Source organism: Patiria miniata, unplaced genomic scaffold, assembly GCF_015706575.1.
Source record: "Patiria miniata isolate m_02_andy unplaced genomic scaffold, ASM1570657v1 HiC_scaffold_21, whole genome shotgun sequence".
NCBI lineage: Eukaryota > Metazoa > Echinodermata > Asteroidea > Valvatida > Asterinidae > Patiria > Patiria miniata.
The window spans coordinates 5803676-5819346 of NW_024037060.1; the positions used below are offsets into that span (position 1 = coordinate 5803676).

Genomic DNA, 15671 nt, shown 5'->3' on the forward strand with positions numbered 1-15671 from the left:
AACTTCACGTGCTAGAGTCACCCCGCATGCGCATAATGACGTAACTAATTTCTGTTTGCTATGCGCACATCTCTCTAACCTAACTGAAGTACAAAAGCGATGTTCTTTTTTGATCACTGAATCGTGTCGGATCGGTGAACTTTTCGACATAAGGGACTCCAAACTTCGATGAACAACAAGTATGTGACGATTGCTTATTAAAAGAATATTGTTTTTTATTTCACACAGGAAACAATGTTTGGATATTATAAACACACACACAAACTAAACTGAGATTTCGTCAGTTCAACGATAAAAATCACTTCTTGACTGCGGAACTATTTGAGTTTTTTTCCAGTCCCCTCCCACCGTGTGTTCTTATTTAGCTTTGTCATGACGCGCAATGCGTGTATCGTTACATAATATCGCATTCCTCACTCGTACATGTTCTTGAGTAGGCCTACAAGCTGTAGGCCTATGTCATTCGTACGGTACAGTGATAGTTATTTTTTCCTTTTTTACGATTTTGGTCTTTTTGATGTCTGCTAAAATATAAACGAAATGGGAGTAAAATGGATGTGTTTGTTGTTTACATTAACGGTAATAACCGGCCAGATACACGGCACAGTTGACGCCCGGGCACAAGGATCAAGACTTTCTGCAAATGTTCAGGTATGTTTAGTGCTCACGCCCATTTTTATTCACGCATTCACTACTAATATTTTCATCAATTGATTGAAATACGTCCAATGCCGGAAAAGAAATTTTCAAATAACAAACATTGTCACTTTTATTAGAAAAAAAACAACAACCCTACTTAGTAAATATCAATGATATTTGATACGATTATGACGAGAGGATTAATACCTATCATTTTCTTGTTATTTTTCCGTGAAGGCAAAGAGAGACCAATATGAGACAAGAAGTCTTTCAAATGAAGAGGAGCATGGTAAGTGGAAAATAATAATTAATTAAGATAAATAAAGTAAAAATGCTAAATAGGAAATTGTGTTAATTGCAAAAGGTTGTTGAATAAACCACATGCGTAGCAGCCATCTTAGTAGGCAATGTCACCTTTGTTTTCCAAGAATATACATGAGTGAACCTCCTGTGCATTTATTGATACTAAATTAAAATAACAAAATATGCCCTCAAATATGGCCGCCATGCATAAGGTCTGGTAAAAAACAGGTTTTAAAAAAATATTAATAGACCCTTTGCATACAACATCCAAATTCAAAAGGATCCTTCTCCTTAGAAAAAAAATTGTAACGAGTAGTGCAGGTGGGTCTACTCAGGCCTATGCCTGCAGAACAAAAGCAGTGCCCCAAAGATGGCTGCCATTCGAAGAGTCTACTAGAGAAATGTCAGTTATCTTTGATTTCGTTTTATTACACACCTATCCGTGAAAATACATTTCTTTGTTTATTCTTTCAGATTCTCATAGTGACATCAACAAGATATGGAACTTGATAATGACATTAGAAGTTGCAACAGCAAGACTCGAGAAAATTCGTAAGTAATTCAAACCGTAATTAATGATGAAGTGAGAATTAAGTTAATTTATTGTTCGGAAAATTACAAAAATTGTATTTGACATGGAAATTCTTAATTATATTAGCATAAAACAATTCTTAGGCAAATATCTTCTTTATGAAAGGCAATGCCTCTTTAAGGATTGACAAATCTATTCGTGGTTTACCATGTTAATCTCAATTTGTAACAAGGAATTGTATGACGCGAACTTTACCACTTAATAGATCGCATCGGTTGGGTTTCAAATAATGGTGCTCTTTCCTGGCTGTCCACAGAATCTGAACTCGACGGCAAGATAACCAGCATAGAGCAGGAACTGATGAGTAATCACGGGCTGGATTCAGCCAGCTTGCTCCTTTCCCAGCCAGTGCCTGATGAAGCTGTGGTGAACACGGACATTATGCAGGTAACTTTCATGGATCAGATAGTCATGCCTACGGTACCAGACCAAGATGATGGTGTAGGGCAAGGCACTCAAACGGTACCACTAGCACTGGAAGACCAGGTGTCTGTAATTTCCGGAGAGCAACAGCAGCAGCAGCAAGACGACAAGCACAAAGAAAGTGAGCTTCTGCAACAAGACCACCTGCAGCAAACACAACCACAGTCGCAACAAGACCAACAGTCACAACCGCCGCCACTTCAACAATCACCCACACAATCCGAACCGTCGCAGGCAGATCAGAAACAATCACAGACAACCCAACTCCGACAAGAACAACCTACACAAGAACCGCCACTACAACAGATTCAGCAAGGGGCTGCAGGAAGCGAGCTCAGTGAAATAGATAAAATCATCGCCTTGGCTAGTGGACTGTCGCGCCGTCAGAAAGCCCGGCCCTCCGGCCAAGTGAGATCCTCTGCACGGAATCCGCCCATATGGCAAGATGACCGAAGAGCAAAGGTTCCCCCTTTTCTCGAGGCAATAGCTCGAGAGGGACGAATGGTTGAGAGAGAGGGACTGCCCTGGTTGTCTATCAAGTAGGGAAATTCCCCAAAAAAGCACGAGTAGAACCTTGGTTATTTTGTTAATGACACTAGATTATGACACCTGCCCTTAATATACTAACATTTTAGATGGACGCATCCTAATATCCAAATTAAAAAAAAAATATTATTAGTAAATATAATCAATAAAGAAAAGCATCAATGTGAAACGAAGAGCTGTATTTCAAATTACGCTCAAGTAACAATTATGAAATGAAATTTACTGTGTTATGTTAAAAAAGAACAATGTCATCGGATTCAGTTAAGATTTGTTGGAAACTGGATAAATCCTCAGTACACTGGATAGTTATTTCTGTTCTACTTAGGCTAATACAGGTACTGAATATATTCTTCGCCTATTCTTCATCTGCGTTCTGTCAAGTTTGAAAATAAAACTCTAATATTTGTGAGCAGATTTCACACTGAATGAATCAAATTGAGGCACTAATGTCCAATGCATTATGAATTTTGCAGTAAAATATACAATTTATATAAAATGAGACGAGTCCATTGCTTTAATATTCAATCGGTAGTTTTTCACATGCATAAAAAAAAGAAAATACCAATCTCTCCATTTTGTTATAACCAGAGAGGGCCCAGGGTCGGCAGAATGTCGAGAATGCCCAGTGTCGGTAGAGTCCCGAGAGTGCCCAGTGTCGGCAGAGTGCCGAGAGTGTCATGTGTCGATGGAGTGCCGAGAGTGCCCAATGTCGGCGGAGGGCCGAGAGTGCCCAATGTCGGCATATTGCCGAGAGTGTCCAGTGTCGGTGGAGTGCCGAGAGTGCCCAGTGTCTGCATATTGCCGAGAGTGTCCAGTGCTAGTGTCAGTGGAGTGACGAGTGTGCCAAATGTCGGCGGAGTGCCGAGAGTGCCCAGTGTCGGTGGTGGAGTGCCAAGAGTGCCAAATATTTGCCGAATTCCGAGAGTGCCCATTGTTGGCAGTGTCTCGAGAGTGCCAAGTGACGGCAGAGCGTCAACAGTGCTCAGTGTCGGCAGAGTGCCGAGTCCGGCATAAGGCCGACACTAGTTTGCGAGGCGACACAGAATCCAATTTTGGTGCACCAATAATATCCAATGTCCCGCTCTTTCCTGCCATTCATTTCATGACATTTTGTGGCCGTTTAAACATACACCCGTAGACAAACATAACAACTAAAGTTCACTCACAACTTTGTAGCGTATCAAGCTTTTATTTCCTTTAAAATCAATCCGTTTTCTATAATCCATGAGAAGTTTATCGGCTCACTTTAAACATTGCGTCTTTTTTTCTCTCTCACAGCCAGATCTTAATACTGCTAACTGGGATAATGCTGTTTATGAAGATCGTAATACTGATACTACAAAAAGCTGAAAAAATCTCATGTAACTTTCACAGCAAACATTTTATGCTAACATCTACTTCAAATTTGCATTGTTGACAGTGCCTCGCATCAAACATGTTTCAGCTGACAAGATGACTACAAAAAGGTTTCTTTTATACGTTTTACCCCTAAAAAAGCAATCGAATTAAAAAACTTTAAAAATTGACAAATTACAAAAATACCCATCACCAAAATTAACCGCCAAACCTTTCCGAATAAATTAGAAACTATTTGCCCCTGTACTGTGCACAATAATTACATTGATACCTATGTCATACAATTGCAAGGATATGTGTTTAGTTTTACTGATGTTCATGTAAAAGTACAAGTACAGTTGGTTCTTAATATCCACCTGGTCGAATTATTTAACAAACAAACAAACAAAAAAAATCTTAAATGTGTAACATAAACCATCATGTTCGCTATTTCCTAAAAAAGTGAATATTTCTTTGAATTTGTTTCATCGACCTCTTTTAAACCGGAACCTAAACTATTGTGTTTTAATTAAACCAAACACCGTCAAATATCATTCTCTGGGCAGAGGACTCCATTCCGATAAAATTTCATTATCCTTTCTAGCGATCCAAATGTGCACGCGACAGTTTCAAAAATATTTAAAGCCTTTTGGCCATCCACCATCCCAGAAAGAGATTCTAATAATTACGAAGGGCTATCTATACTTCATTATTAAAATGTTATTTACATTGTTCTAACTTCTGGCGGTGATCCCACCTGAAGGTGTCAAGTCAGATGTGGAATTTCCAGGAAAGCCGCCCTTGAAATAACTCTCTTTCTACGGTCGTCGTGTGCTCATAATTCATAAATTAAAAGAAAACCAAAAATCTGCAACGAATTACTGGTTTACTTTTTATCGTAAGATATCTCGTTGGAAAATTCATAGCAAATGTAATGCTTACAAAATTAACAATTCTGAAATCGATTTTTTTTTTTGTGGGGGCGTCAAAGCCAACAAAGCACAGATTAAGTTTTCAATTTTAAGGATTCGCATGAGAAAGAAACATAATCCGAAGCGCACGGTCTCTTAAAAAACTCCACAATCGATTTTTTACGAATTAATATTAACACGCAAATGCTTTTTTGTTTAACTTTATATACAGCGAAGTTGGATATTAAAACATTCTACATACATGTAACTAAGATATCAAATAATCTGAGTACCCGGATTTAAAATGGAAAAGGAATTTAAAAAAAAACAACACTGCATTTTCCAAGCAAATTGCGATGGCTCACGTCTTGGATTTGTTACCCGAGTAAATATATTCTATAATACGGTATTCTATTGCTATTTATCAAATATACAGCACTACATTGTTTAGCCATGACAGGAACATGACACAATCATCTTTAATTCCGTCAGACTGTTATGTCTAAAACGAATATGGCTCACTTGTTTGGTTTGTGACAATCTTAATCTTAAAGATTATCAAATATCAAATTTAGTTATATGTCCTATAGTAATTCATAAGTTTTATAATTTTATAACGGCTCAATTAAGTTTCTACACCAGAGTATTTTCACCTAAACTTTTTACAAAAATGAGTGTTAGATTTTGAATACACACGCAAGCATCATTGCAAATTATATAAGAAAATATATATACAAAACACACACGTTATGATAATATAAACATCTTTAGAAATGATAATCAAAAATGATAATTTAGTGAATGAACGTTGGCTCACAACTTTCTGAAATTTGATGTTTGGCTCACATCTTTGTTTAGTAATGCTGAATATTTTATGAATATATGAGAATACGAGAATACTATTATAATATTTGAATTATCCCAGAATGAGTTGCTAGCCGACTTGGTCCCTACTCACAAGTGCGACGGTACAGTTCTGTAAAACCATACGTGTTGAGACAATGCACGATATTGATTAATTTATGTTTTTGGCTCACGTCAAAGTTAATGTTATTATAATAATCAAACAAGCACCAACGACTCTTCTTATGATTTGAACTTCAAGTAATAACCAAAGTATTCGTTTGGACAAAGATTTTTGTAATAGTTCCTCAAAACATTTGACGACAAAATCAGAAAACAGTATTCCCGTTATTCCTGAAGTTATTGGGTGTCTATTTTTGTGGTTCAGAATCCCAAAAACTCTTTAAACAGAAATCGAGGTTTTCAAATTAGGTTTTGCCTTCACCGACGTATAAACACTGTATACTCAGTGTATTACCTCCCGAGTGAAAGTTGGAAAAAAAATCACTCGGGTGGGACTCGAACCCACGACCTCCTGCTTTCTAGTGCAGATGTCTTACCACTCGACCACCGAGCTAACGGGATCGGTAACACACTGAGTATACAGTGTTTATACGTCGGTGAAGGGCAAAACCTAATTTGATTTACATCACCCCGACGCAAAATTCCATCTTAAGAAATCGAGGCTTCTTCGTGTCGTTCAGTCAGGGCCATTTCTTCACGGGAGGTCCCCACCTTGGCCCTCCCTTTAGCCTTGCAGATGACGACGATGATGATGATGATGATAAGCAGGAGTACGACAGCTCCGACGACGATACCGATGATTTGGCCCGTGGTCAATCCGCCGGCAGGGGTGGTGGCAGGGGTGGTGGCAACGTCCGGTGCGCTGGTTGTAAGGACTGCAACGAGTTAACCAAAAACATGTAAGCAACACGGTAAAGCATTTGCTATGTATATCCGGGTACGTGATCAGTGTACACACAAGGCCCCCTTCAATGGCGAAAGCATTGTGCGACCTATTGTGCAAAGCTACACACCATGATGGATTATCTGAGCAATAGCTAGCACAGTGCTTTCGCCACTGAAGGGGGCCTTCGTGATAGAATTGATAGCGTGCCCAGATTGCTCTATAAGGAAAGAACGAAGTGAACGACTCAGGAAAACGCACGACTGCCATTAAACTCAACTGTAGAGGCAAACAATTTATATATGTAAAGTAATTCCTATTTTGACACAAAAGAAGTTACAAATCTTTCGAATTATCTTGCCAAAAATTTATCAGCCCACAATCTTCAAGAGATATTAAGATAGTTATGTTACAAAAAAAATCAGGTAAAATATATCAGTTGTTTTTCTGCTTTAACGTGAGACCAATGGAACTTTTTTTTTTTTGGTTCAAAACCATACAGCGCAGGACAAAGAACATCGCAGATTCATCAACAGCAAATAGCTGTTGAATTCTTTTTTTAAGTCGCGGTCTTACCTGCACTACAGTCGCCTCCTATGTAGCCTGCTGCACACCTGTAATCAACACACAATGAAGGACAATAATTCAACTATATTGCAACAGTTACAACTAGTCTTTTTTGCAATTTTGTATTTCTAAACTTTATTTTAGCGAGATAGAACTTGTTGAGTAAATTTTCATCTCACTTGCTGTAAGAGTCGTGTCCAACAATATTTAAAGTTTACGCTGCAGAAGTGGGGCAAGTTTTTTTGAAGAATAAAATAAAGCAAAAGCTTTTGCCATTTTTGTTATTGAAATCAGTCATTACAAGGCTGAAGCCATTCAGGGTAAAGGGCTGAAGAAATAAGGGACAAATACGGGCACAATCAAAGGCTAGGCACATAGGATCAATTGTCCTCCATGCATTTTGTTCGTTTCCAATAATGACGCCACTCACGATCCAAACCTGTTGAAGTTCTAGCTCAGTGGATTTTACACTTCTAGAGAAAACAGTGAAAAGCCTTGCAAAACATTTCGATCGCGAAACATGATTTCGTCAAATAGCACTTTTTATTGACCATTATTGGAAACCACCCACATTTCTTGATTCTTCTAAATGACAGCATGCAAGATGGACTATTTTCACGGGGTGTTTAGAACCAGTATACGGTCTTTAATCCAAGTAAGCTTTTTGATATTATAATCCGGCAAGTTATATTTTGTATAAATGCCAATGATCTACGACTTTAAGGCTCATGATCACTTGCCTATGTACCAAAAAATCATATCCGAGCCGTGTTGGTATGTGCTATACATGACCTAATCTTTAAAGCATCCACGAGGGACTTCTTCTTCTTCTTCTTCTTCTTCTTCCATTGAGTACATCCCTCCATAGTGGAGTATTGTCGTACTTGGGTGCAAAAGTGCTCGGTCACGGGAACAAATATTAACGAAGAGTGCAGTAAACTAATTTAGAAGTTGGTGCAAGTACTTGGGACTGATTGTTTTCAAATAAAGAACCATTTGGTTACACCATAGAGCAAGGACCCATTTAAAAAAAAAAACACTGAGGGAGGATTGGCAAACTTCATCACATAAAGTTGGACAAGTTTGGACTACTTACGCGCAGCTGATCTGGCTGTTGATGACGGAACATGTTCCTCCGTTTAAACAAGATGAGAATTCGCAGAAAACGCTCGGAATAGCTGTAAAGGATTAAAAAATAACTGATGAGATTAATTGCTAGTGGGAGAGCACGATTGTGGCCGATCTTTCATAAAGTCAACTGGTACACAATTGAAGAGACCTGTCAAATTGTATTATTTTTTTGTAACACACATCACACACTATTCATTAGATGGTATTTGCGTTGGGGTGATGTAAATTCAATATAGGGATTATGCACACATAGGGATTAATTTACGGGAAAGAAGTAATACGGTGTATTTATAGAGCGCACGTATCCAGCATTGGTGCTCAAGACGCTACATCATTATTACCCCTGCTCGCTTGGGCCAGTCATGAGTGAAACATTCCAAAGACAATCTCAGCTCCATGGGGAGTAAAGTCCTACACTGAGCTGATACAAATTGATGTAAGACATTGCAAGACGTGGCAATTACCGTCCTCCAATTACCTTCCTCCAATATTCGTTTAATGAGTAAAAAGGCAGACACTGCGTGATGTTTCGGTCCAAAATATGCTATTAAACTGAAATCATGGATGAAAGCGCAGACAGACTTACCCATTACGATGATTGAACTTTGCAAGAAATTTAAATCAGTTGATGCATCGTCTGCAGCAATGATGTCAGCCACGATTTCCTGTTCCGTTTTTCCTTCGGCCTCAAAGAAATACAACGTGTAGTTCACGATAAGGCTCCCATTGGAAAAGCTGTTTACCTCACAATCAGTGGCGTTTGTTGCTGACATGAAGATCTAGAATGAAATACAAGGTGCTTGCATTAAGTGAAGCTGCATATGAAATAAGCCAAATTGGATTTAGAAGTGCGCATGCGCACAACTTGAAAACTTGAACGTATCACATAAAAATAAGTTAGAGCGTTTAAGAGCGTAACTGTTAGGACCATACTTAAGAACAGGATATTTTCTTATTTTTTTCTTGTACATGCTTTTACATTTCAAAATACCTGTGATAAAAACAGATTCCGGCAGTTGTAAAAAAAAATCCAAACATTTCCATCAAAGCACTTAGTTTGTTTATCATCATGGACTTGAATGCTACATTATCACAAGACTAGTGTGAGAAATCAGAGAGACATGGACCAAAAGGTTTTTTACAAATATTTCCACATTAATTTCCCACAACATTGAAGGAAATGTGGAAATACGTGTACCTGAAGTTCTAAGCCATCGGGCCTATATTTTTTCTATTAATTAAAATGACAGCAGAAAACAAAACTTTATAGCCAGTAAACTGTACATGTCCATAGTCATATCCCTTCTGTCTACCTCAGATTAAAAAGATTTGGTTAAGCGTTAAGTTAAACTCACACCGCAGGCGCCCGATTCATAGATGTTAAACAAAAGAGAAGATTTGTTGGCAAGATCGTCGAAGTACAGGACTGGACTTCCGGCGACATCCTGGATTAACGTCACTGCAACAAACTCAGCAAGCTCTGTTTGTGGAGAAAAAGACAACGAAAATAAAACAATATTACTGTTTTGATGGTGTGAACAGAAAAGAGCAGATATGTAAAAAAAAAAATTAAAAAAAAAGCTCTATATTCACATCAGAATTTATTCACGTGTGAGATTTTTCGAAGATGCTTACTAAAAGCGCGCACAACTTTGAAGGGCTACTTAATCACCCTCGTTTAGTTTGAACAAAAAATAAAAACAACAGTCTTCGGATTAATAACTGTATCTGCAGTACAAACACCTGCAACAAAAAATGTTCAACACTTCAGTTACCACTGCACTATATATACATGATTACAAAGAAGGATATTTTCTGAATAGAATAGGCTAAAATATGTGAAAAGGACAGAAATGCATTACAAGAAACGCATTTTAGAAACTCACGTCTGAGTATAGCTACTAAGTAGCTTTATAGAGATGATCGTTATTTTTTATTTCTTAAAAATACCAATTGTTGTAAAAAAAATGTAGAACAATGTTTTGGGTTTGTCCTTAAAAAAAAACCAGGACAGCTCCAACAGCTCCAAGTATAAAGGGCCGATGACCTAGTCAGCGTCTGAAATTTTCTCCTTTTTTTCCCGACTTGCTCTAAACTGACATAAAGCCTCTCAATATCATTTAAAACAAACAGAATGCGAGTCTTGGCTGTATGCAGTTGTGGGCTTCATGTTACATAGTATAGTTTCTGTCAAATCACATCCAGAGTAGTGTTCCATTTCTCGTTATGAAAAGAAACAAGTGGACACTTGAATTTGGAAAATGGTTGAGCACATCATGCGTATTCGTTGACTTACTGTGACACCGGCCGTTCACCAGTCTCCATCCACCCAGACAATTCTCACAATGAAACTGTCCTGGGCCGTCATGTACACAGTCCACGAAGTCCTGGTTGGTGCAATTCTGCGGGTCTACCTGACACGGGAAGATTTCTGGGGGAAAAAAACAACAAATAGAAATCAAAAAACTTATTCGAACATTCAAAGGAATCCCTTTCTGTCAGTATCTCTGAGCCTTTTTTTTTCACAACAAAAATATGTTCATATTTATTTTGCTCTTAAATCAGATCACACTGAAGTCACATTTACAACTTTTACTCCGTTTACATATCTGCTACCCTGGTTGGACTGTTCATCAGATTTTCAAATAACTCATTATGCATTATCTCTTTTCTTTTACCAAGTTATAATAGTTCAATTGACAATCTCCCACGCATGCCAATGCTGACAGTGTTTATGTTCTTAAAGTTTCCCAATAACGTTTCTCTCAACCAACAAAACAACAGAAATAACCTGACCAGTTTGATGTTGTGTTTTTTTAAACATAACAAAATGTGCCCCTTACCCGTGCAGGCTTCGCCTGCAACAGAGGGTGCAGCGTAACCAGTTCGACATGTTCGACAACTAAACTCGTTGCTGACACCTCCAAAGACACATTCGGCGTAGTTGAAGTCATAGCAGTTGTCTGTAGTCTCCTCACATGGGTTGATGACTGCACGATATCAAGAAAGAAAGCGACGATTTGTCGTAGTAAGAAAGAGCATCACAATGGGGTTATTGTTTTTCTTTTTTTTATTAATCTGAGATTAAAGAGAGAAATACAAAAGAATCAATGTCTTGAAGCGATTATACACAAATTAGGGGACAGGAATGTAGAACGCTTTATGTTGAGAAGGAAATACGCCTGTTACTATTGGTAACCCTAAAGTGAATACAGTGATCAGAAGTTACCAGAGCTAAAATGCCAGTGGGGCACTTTCCACCTTCTGTTCTGCAAAATAACATGAAAAGTTAAAGGACTAGTTTTCCAAAAAATTGCGATTAAAAATGTTGCTCTTCCTTATTAATTGAAAAAAAAAAACAGACAGGTTTTTTCTTAAGTTTATGTAAGTTTTTATTCAATTTATCCCAGTTTCTTTTTCTTATTTTGTTCAATAAATCGACTTTTAAAGAAGTCATACCAGCATTTGCCTCAATTAAGAAATGTTTCGGAAGTCAGTTCTGTACCTTGAGAAAATATGTGATCACCAAATATTTTAAAAAAAAACACACAGATGAGAGTCTTTAAAAAGACATCAGCAGAATTATTCGCACCTGGTTCTTCCACTGTTGGCGTTGATCCGGTTTGAATCCGGCTGTCCGGTTCCACCGTGTCATTGTCGTTACCCCGGAGTCCGTTCACGAAGGCTTCCGACAACTGGGCCACGGTCAGGCCAGTCCCCGAATCCAAGTCAACCAGGAACGTGACGGAGGTTCCGCCGGTGACGTTGGCCATGGCCGAGACGGCTACTCCCTTGAGATCGGGCTGGACGCTTGACGAAGCATTCAACAGTGAGAACACCTGCAATGATTTGGAACATCTCATTTTCAGGAACACATAAGACGGATGAGCTCTTGACCCTCGTGGATTGAAACTTATTGATGGCCTGTTGAACTACATTTTAAAACCCTACTGAGGATTGAACCCTCGGTTTACAGGTTGAAAACCGATTTTACTTTTGACAAGTCAATGAAGCTATATTGACCTTTTTCCTAGCAAAATCCCATGTAAGTAACAAACCCCTACGTGTGGAGCTCAGAGCCCAAGTTTTCCGATATTGAATTACACTTTAGATTGTTAAAATAATTCTTGTTTTGGATGGACGATGCCACAATGAAAAGACTGCTCTAGCGCTCGTAAGTGATAACTAACCTTTAATGATAATTTAAACAAAAGACAAAATTACCCAAAAAACAAACCACAACGAATCGACAAAGTTATCAGATAATCTTAACAGTGAATAAACAATGTTTGGAGCTTCGCTTATTTGATCTGAATTGACACAAATTGATTTTTGTTCAACTCACATCGGCAGCAAGATCGATACGGTTCGCTGAGGTATCAACCACAGCCAGGTTATCCACTGCGGGTACGCCCTTGATTTGGACAAAAACGACCACCAGATTACGAGCCACGGTCCCTGAAATTACAACAAGGAAAACAAAAATAGCTCTCAAGGATGACATCATCAAGTAGGAGAAGACAACAACACCAGACAACAAATGGAAACAACGAGAACAATACCCAGCCATCACTTAGCAGTCGTATAGCCAGGGGTTTGTTTGCCCGTTGCAAAGTAGAATTATGCATATATAATCCATTTTCGCCGTCCCGATTTTGAAAGTTGATGTCAGTGGATGCAGACAGCATTGAAGTCAGGTCCAGTAACAGATCAAATCACAAGTCAGTCACAAAGGCACGGTCAAAAGTACCAAGGCGATGAACAAATGAAAAACGAATGTTGTGTCACAGTTTATTTGACTTGCGGTGACTTGTGAAAGATTTGCAATCGACTTGCGATTGACTTGAGATCACCTTAAGATTGACTTGGAATCACCTTGTGATTGACTTGTGATCACCTTGATCACCTTGTGATTGACTTATGATTGACTTGTGATCACCTTGTGATTGACTTGTGATCACCTTGTGATTGACTTGTGATCACCTTGTGATTGACTTGTGATCACCTTGTGATTGACTTGTGATCACCTTGCGAATGACTTGTGATCACCTTGTGATTGACTTGTGATCACCTTGCGATTGACTTGTTATCACCTTGCGATTGACTTGGGATCACATTATGATTGACTTCGGATCACCTTGTGATTGACTTGTGATTGTCTGTTTGTACTTACCGATGCAAACTCCGTTGACCCGGAAGTAGTTAGTCTGACATCCGCATGTGAATCCACCCACAGTGTTAATGCATTTCTCATGAGCTGACACTGAGCAGTTGTCTGCGTTGATGAAACACTCATCGATATCTGCAGACGTAAAATAACGGTAGGAAAATCAGGCACTTGATGATACAAGAGAAGGGGGCGGATCAATGGTTTTTAAAAGGGGCGGCTGAGTGTTTTAATCAAATATTTTCATCCGGTGTTGGGGTGTTAAACTCAACACATACAGAGACCAAAATACCTTATTGCAATAAAACCATGATTCGCAATACTGTTTGACGATATTGCAGTAGACTAACTTTTTGAGTTTTCCTAGTCATGTAAACAATTACATTGGTCGGAAGAAGGCATAGTCAGCAATCCTAGAGGTCCAGCACTAATTAAATGAGAACAGGTTTTTTTTTTGAGTTTTTTTGGTGGATTTCCATTATCTTTGAGCAATTGTGCAAAACCTTGCAAAAGAAATGTGATTTTCTTTGTCTACCATCAAGTTTAAATTTTAGTGATTTAATTTTTTTTTTTTAAAGTTGAGACAATCACATACCTTGACAGGTCCGTCCGTCTCCCATGTATCCTGTATCGCAGGCACACGTGTATGATCCTACGGTATCAGTGCAGGTTGCATGCGAGTCGCACATGTGGGTATTAGTCAAACATTCGTCGTTATCTTAGGGGAGAAAAGGGCAATTAATCTTAAATTGCATTACATTAGTTGAAAAAGAAATCCGTTATCTACGAAAATTGGCTCAGTGATATACTGCAAGATCTGATAATTGATTTCAACTGGTTGTTGGCTTAAAAGGAAGTTTTTAATTAAGGGGTGGGCAAGCTTATTTCGTTTCAAAGTAATGACTTGAAAATGTTTATTAAAATATACACCTAAGGAAAAATTACAAAAGTGCACCGATTGTCGTATTATTTCACTTAATTTGCTGATACTTTTAAAGGACACTGACTCACCAAACTCCCTCCGAAATATTCTCCTCTTTGCAATTCCAAGAATTCTCAAAATTAAACAAATCAGTTTTGCTGAATCCAAAGATTTCAGCCTATCGATAAATGTATTCAATTCATTATCAACCTGTTATATACAAACTTACTTATGCAGAACTGCCCGGTGCCTATATAGCCAGTGTTGCAGGAACAGGTGAAAGAGCCGGGTATATTAAAGCACACGGCGTTACTGTCGCAATTGTGGTCGAGCGATGCATCCATGGTTGTGCATTCGTCGATGTCTACAACAGAGCAAAGAATATTCAGTTAGGGATATTGTGGACACAATATTTACCCAAATGTACGCACTCTTAATATAGGTTTTCCCGGCTATTTTAATACATTTTTCGTTCGAATTTACCGATTCTTATATTCAAATTCGTCCGGCAACATCGATTCAGTGCACTTCCAATCTTTTGTCGGACAATTTCAAATTTAGTCAAAACAAATTCAAACAATGAGCACAAGTTCTCGACCCGGAGTATTCGATTTCGTCTCGTCTACGCCAAATCGTGTTAATCAGAAATCAAATTCGTCTAATTCATTTACATAAGACGAATTTGATTCGGCTACAGTTTAGACGAATAGTTGATCCGTAATGACGAATATTCCTGACCCGGTGACTAAAGAGGATGACCAAACTTTGAAATTGAATGGTAAATGACTAAATTGGTTTTGTTAAAAGCGTGTGACGTTTTTCGTGGACGAAATTAAATGATAGAGTTGGTGAATTTGAGTGAAAAGTCTTTTAAAATAGCCGGGAAAACCTATAGTACCCTTTTAATGCACATGTCTGTCTTATCTCACAAGGCTGACTAGCACAATATTTTATAAGAACTTTAAGAATTTCCTTTGATATCAGACTTCCGTCAGCAAAGCTTGGGGTTGTAGGTTACAGTTCTAAGATGACATCAGCAGCAGCGAACGTTTGTTCAGAAATTGATGACTGAACAATCGAATTCCTTATTTCCCTCATTTCAATAAACCTTTTGGTCAGTTCGAACTTCGGCTTCTGTTAATAGCATTATCGTTCCTTCCTTTTTTTAATATTGAAATTAATTTGTGTCCCCCTTTTCATTCCTGGCACAGCACTGCTTGATTATAACCTGACACTTCGTATATTTAGATTGGATGGATTTTCATTTTCCCTCTAACAGTTTCTTGTAAGCATGTACAGAGCGCCCTCATTGTGGTCAGGTCTTTGTTACTCTGTGATACGCACAGGTAAACACTCTGTACTTCACTGTTACTAAATTTGAATAA

General features: G+C 38.3%; 2 protein-coding genes across 2 annotated transcripts in view; one reads left to right on the plus strand and one right to left on the minus strand.

Annotated features, from left to right (window-relative positions):
* The first annotated feature begins 373 nt into the window (after positions 1-373).
* On the plus strand, positions 374-3021 carry LOC119729689 (adenylate cyclase, terminal-differentiation specific-like). The gene is made up of 4 exons (XM_038202369.1): positions 374-651; positions 877-928; positions 1417-1494; positions 1791-3021. The coding sequence occupies exons 1-4, from the start codon at positions 541-543 to the stop codon at positions 2498-2500; spliced, it is 951 nt and encodes a 316-aa protein (XP_038058297.1). The 5' UTR covers positions 374-540; the 3' UTR covers positions 2501-3021.
* Positions 3022-6172: 3151 nt separating this feature from the next.
* The window catches only part of LOC119729852 (fibrillin-2-like), a 30463-nt gene continuing 20964 nt past the window's right edge, over positions 6173-15671 (minus strand). Inside the window, exons 23-34 of the mRNA XM_038202647.1 lie at positions 14516-14650; positions 13960-14082; positions 13371-13499; positions 12543-12655; positions 11790-12036; positions 11041-11187; positions 10494-10628; positions 9553-9677; positions 8784-8976; positions 8163-8244; positions 7076-7113; positions 6173-6491 (exon numbers count right to left, since the gene is read on the minus strand). Of these exons, the coding sequence (XP_038058575.1) occupies positions 6265-6491; positions 7076-7113; positions 8163-8244; positions 8784-8976; positions 9553-9677; positions 10494-10628; positions 11041-11187; positions 11790-12036; positions 12543-12655; positions 13371-13499; positions 13960-14082; positions 14516-14650 (1694 nt within the window). The 3' untranslated portion in view covers positions 6173-6264. The remainder of the gene's footprint in view (positions 6492-7075; positions 7114-8162; positions 8245-8783; positions 8977-9552; positions 9678-10493; positions 10629-11040; positions 11188-11789; positions 12037-12542; positions 12656-13370; positions 13500-13959; positions 14083-14515; positions 14651-15671) is intronic.